This window comes from Episyrphus balteatus, chromosome 1 (assembly GCF_945859705.1).
Source record: "Episyrphus balteatus chromosome 1, idEpiBalt1.1, whole genome shotgun sequence".
NCBI classification, from domain to species: domain Eukaryota; kingdom Metazoa; phylum Arthropoda; class Insecta; order Diptera; family Syrphidae; genus Episyrphus; species Episyrphus balteatus.
Window position 1 is genome coordinate 82,585,101 of NC_079134.1, and position 2,812 is coordinate 82,587,912.

Sequence of the window (2,812 nt, forward strand, 5' to 3'; positions counted from 1 at the left end):
ATATCATCATAGGAGATGTTCCACAGGTCTGGTCCTAAGATTGATCCTTGCGCTGCACCAGATGTGACTTCCTTCCTTCGCGGACCTTCTGCGGTCTCGTAGATCAGCTCGCGATCTCTATAATAATAATAATAATAATAATAATAATAATAATAATAATAATAATAATAATAATAATAATAATAATAATAATAATAATAATAATAATAATAATAATAATAATAATAATAATAATAATAATAATAATAATAATAATAATAATAATAATAATAATAATAATAATAATAATAATAATAATAATAATAATAATAATAATAATAATAATAATAATAATAATAATAATAATAATAATAATAATAATAATAATAATAATAATAATAATAATAATAATAATAATAATAATAATAATAATAATAATAATAATAATAATAATAATAATAATAATAATAATAATAATAATAATAATAATAATAATAATAATAATAATAATAATAATAATAATAATAATAATAATAATAATAATAATAATAATAATAATAATAATAATAATAATAATAATAATAATAATAATAATAATAATAATAATAATAATAATAATAATAATAATAATAATAATAATAATAATAATAATAATAATAATAATAATAATAATAATAATAATAATAATAATAATAATAAAAATAATAATAATAATAATAATAATAATAATAATAATAATAATAATAATAATAATAATAATAATAATAATAATAATAATAATAATAATAATAATAATAATAATAATAATAATAATAATAATAATAATAATAATAATAATAATAATAATAATAATAATAATAATAATAATAATAATAATAATAATAATAATAATAATAATAATAATAATAATAATAATAATAATAATAATAATAATAATAATAATAATAATAAGAATAATAATAATAATAATAATAATAATAATAATAATAATAATAATAATAATAATAATAATAATAATAATAATAATAATAATAATAATAATAATAATAATAATAATAATAATAATAATAATAATAATAATAATAATAATAACAATAATAATAATAATAATAATAATAATAATAATAATAATAATAATAATAATAATAATAATAATAATAATAATAATAATAATAATAATAATAATAATAATAATAATAATAATAATAATAATAATAATAATAATAATAATAATAATAATAATAATAATAATAATAATAATAATAATAATAATAATAATAATAATAATAATAATAATAATAATAATAATAATAATAATAATAATAATAATAATAATAATAATAATAATAATAATAATAATAATAATAATAATAATAATAATAAAAATAATAATAATAATAATAATAATAATAACAATAATAATAATAATAATAATAATAATAATAATAATAATAATAATAATAATAATAATAATAATAATAATAATAATAATAATAATAATAATAATAATAATAATAATAATAATAATAATAATAATAATAATAATAATAATAATAATAATAATAATAATAATAATAATAATAATAATAATAATAATAATAATAATAATAATAATAATAATAATAATAATAATAATAATAATAATAATAATAATAATAATAATAATAATAATAATAATAATAATAATAATAATAATAATAATAATAATAATAATAATAATAATAATAATAATAATAATAATAATAATAATAATAATAATAATAATAATAATAATAATAATAATAATAATAATAATAATAATAATAATAATAATAATAATAATAATAATAATAATAATAATAATAATAATAATAATAATAATAATAATAATAATAATAATAATAATAATAATAATAATAATAATAATAATAATAATAATAATAATAATAATAATAATAATAATAATAATAATAATAATAATAATAATAATAATAATAATAATAATAATAATAATAATAATAATAATAATAATAATAATAATAATAATAATAATAATAATAATAATAATAATAATAATAATAATAATAATAATAATAATAATAATAATAATAATAATAATAATAATAATAATAATAATAATAATAATAATAATAATAATAATAATAATAATAATAATAATAATAATAATAATAATAATAATAATAATAATAATAATAATAATAATAATAATAATAATAATAATAATAATAATAATAATAATAATAATAATAATAATAATAATAATAATAATAATAATAATAATAATAATAATAATAATAATAATAATAATAATAATAATAATAATAATAATAATAATAATAATAATAATAATAATAATAATAATAATAATAATAATAATAATAATAATAATAATAATAATAATAATAATAATAATAATAATAATAATAATAATAATAATAATAATAATAATAATAATAATAATAATAATAATAATAATAATAATAATAATAATAATAATAATAATAATAACAATAATAATAATAATAATAATAATAATAATAATAATAATAATAATAATAATAATAATAATAATAATAATAATAATAATAATAATAATAATAATAATAATAATAATAATAATAATAATAATAATAATAATAATAATAATAATAATAATAATAATAATAATAATAATAATAATAATAATAATAATAATAATAATAATAATAATAATAATAATAATAATAATAATAATAATAATAATAATAATAATAATAATAACCCAACCACGTCTATCACGCATGCCCGGTGTGTTTTGAGGCCGATTACCACCTCAACCACCCGTGCAGGATTG

The 2,812-nt window shown here is 3.8% G+C and overlaps 1 protein-coding gene across 1 annotated transcript; it reads left to right on the plus strand.

Moving 5' to 3' along the window:
* Positions 1-226: 226 nt before the first annotated feature.
* LOC129907689 (probable cyclin-dependent serine/threonine-protein kinase DDB_G0292550) lies at positions 227-2,707 on the plus strand (the record flags this gene model as incomplete). The annotated part of the gene is made up of 3 exons (XM_055984016.1): positions 227-1,063; positions 1,277-1,861; positions 2,354-2,707. Coding segments are annotated over 3 exons (1,776 nt in total), but the record flags the coding sequence as incomplete, so codon positions are not given.
* Between the last annotated feature and the right edge of the window lie 105 nt (positions 2,708-2,812).